Consider the following 2,200-nt stretch of genomic DNA (forward strand, 5'->3'; position numbering starts at 1 on the left):
GTAAATGAAATATAACCTGCTCCTGGACCCAAGGGGAAAAGAGCTTCTTGAGAACATCTCCATTTCCTGCTGAGGGTAATTAAAGCCACAGAGGCAGGCTTTTTCCTATAATGTCTATGTCAGAGGGCCTGCTGAGATTTATCAGATACGCTGCTACCTATTTTTGCTAATTCATGAATAAATGAGATAACAGAAAAATAGAAAATGCATTATTAGAAAATAAAAGACATGGGGACACAGAGGGTGTATTTATCTTTTCTTCCAATTGAAAGCTGTGATTTACAAGTGGTGAATATGTGAAGGCATGCCTGTATAAACGATGCTGAAGAACAGGATTTAATTTTCTAAAACCCGAATAATGGGGTTTTTGACAATGATAAAGTGCATCTCACAAAATCCAAAAGGAATGTATTTAACAATAACAAAAATGCATTAAACTGATCAAGAAGGCATAACATTGTATTTGGAGAAAAAGGGGGGAAATGTCCAAATTTTAGATCAAGCCAGATGATAAATTAAGCAAACCAATATGGCTTATAAAAAAGAATAGTGGGGAGCAGTAGGAAAAGATTGTTGAGGACTATATTCATGACCTCAAATTTCTATCAAAAATTGGATTTCAAGGTGAACTTGAGATTTGGGCAGAAGGAAATACACATGTGCCTTTGCATGTCTCTTGAATCTAGTCGCTTTAGGCACTGCACAGCAGCAACAATCAGGCAGGTGGTGCTTTCAGAACAGGGCCTGGGCCTAGCCCTAATTTCCTCCTGGGGTGTTATTTTTAGAAATCGTAATGTTTAAACTTATTTGTAAACATAAGAAGAATGAAATTTAGGTTATTTTGAATGTTTTCTCTTCTTGGCCACAGTATAGAAATTTAATCTAGAAATTAGGCCCTAAAGAAAAGCACTAAATTAGTTGTTCCACAGTTTAAGGTTGCAATTTAAGATGTGTTTTGTATGTGTGTAGTACTCTAAAAGTGCAAGCATTTTAAAATTTAATTTTATACTTTAATATTTTGGTGTGAGTTGTACTTTGAACAATTTGATAGTAGAATCCAAGGTAAAAATAAAGCTGGCATTACAATTTTTGTATTCTGGTTTTTATATGCAGGTGGATCGTTGGCCTGAGACAGGATATGTGAAGAAACTTCAGAGAAGGGACAATACTTTCTATTACTACAACAAACAGAGGGAATGTAATGACAAGGAGGTCCACAAAGTGAAAATTTATGCTTACTAGACTTTCTTCTTTGCACTGTCAAGTGTATTTTGAGAATTCATTGTTTGATTCTACATCATGTAAATGTTCGTCATTTAACAAAATCATTAGAAGCGCAGTCTTCAATTTAATGTTTTGAAACACAAAAGCCATGAAACTTGGTGTCTCTTCATCACTGTCCTGTTCTAAAATATAGCTGCAGAAGCCCTAAAGTTGTACCCTTCTTGGTCCTGCTCTTTCTGACCATTTTAACTGTGGTAGAATAACCATGGTGCACGGGGAGAAGCCCCCTTTGAAACCATTCCAGTGTTTAGGCTAGTGATGCATTTTCTTATAGCAGATACTATGAGCACTGCGCCCATAACCCCCTCCTTGCTAGAACATCGTGGCCTCAGGGTTTCCTCTTGCCTCTGGAATCCTTTGCCTCTTGCTGGGCAGACTGGAAATGCCAAGGAATAATGCCCCCCNGCTTTTCCCATGCCACCAGTGGTTCTTTCCCTCCTGAATAGAAGCCTTGCACTTGAAGCCTTGTCCCAGGGTCAGCCTCTAGGTTCCCCCACCTGACACAACTTATGTTTTCATGCTGCCTGGAATCACTGCAGAAATGGTCTATAAGGGTCAGTGAGCAAGGAAGGCAATATTAACCTTTAGCCTTAAGAAGTCCCCTTCTCAAAAGTTAGTGAGTCTTGAGTGTTTTGACTAGAATGAAAGTAAATGAAAGATGTTCTTTTAATTTTAACTCCATTTTCACCGATGAGATTTTTCTTATTTGTCACCATTAAAAAGTCCTGACTTTAGACAGATTTTTCAACAGGGGCTCATATCTGTCCATCCAACTTTAACTCCCATTTTCCAGAACCACTCTCTTGCCCATGAAACTCCGTGACTTTTCCCAGCTCAAACTTGTGTTTCTTCAGCATTTTTTCTTTTTTAACAAACGCATTGTGGAAAGGATAAATAGATTGGCAAGCCTCTTTTA

The 2,200-nt window shown here is 37.9% G+C and overlaps 1 protein-coding gene across 1 annotated transcript in view; it reads left to right on the forward strand.

Annotated features, from left to right (window-relative positions):
* The window catches only part of MEIG1 (meiosis/spermiogenesis associated 1), a 15,631-nt gene extending 14,182 nt beyond the window's left edge, over positions 1-1,449 (forward strand). Inside the window, exon 3 of the mRNA XM_008592462.1 lies at positions 1,114-1,449. Within this exon, the coding sequence (XP_008590684.1) occupies positions 1,114-1,242 (129 nt within the window). The 3' untranslated portion in view covers positions 1,243-1,449. The remainder of the gene's footprint in view (positions 1-1,113) is intronic.
* The last annotated feature ends 751 nt before the right edge of the window (positions 1,450-2,200 follow it).

The sequence above is a fragment of the Galeopterus variegatus genome, unplaced genomic scaffold (assembly GCF_000696425.1).
Source record: "Galeopterus variegatus unplaced genomic scaffold, G_variegatus-3.0.2 Scaffold7951, whole genome shotgun sequence".
Lineage (NCBI taxonomy): Eukaryota > Metazoa > Chordata > Mammalia > Dermoptera > Cynocephalidae > Galeopterus > Galeopterus variegatus.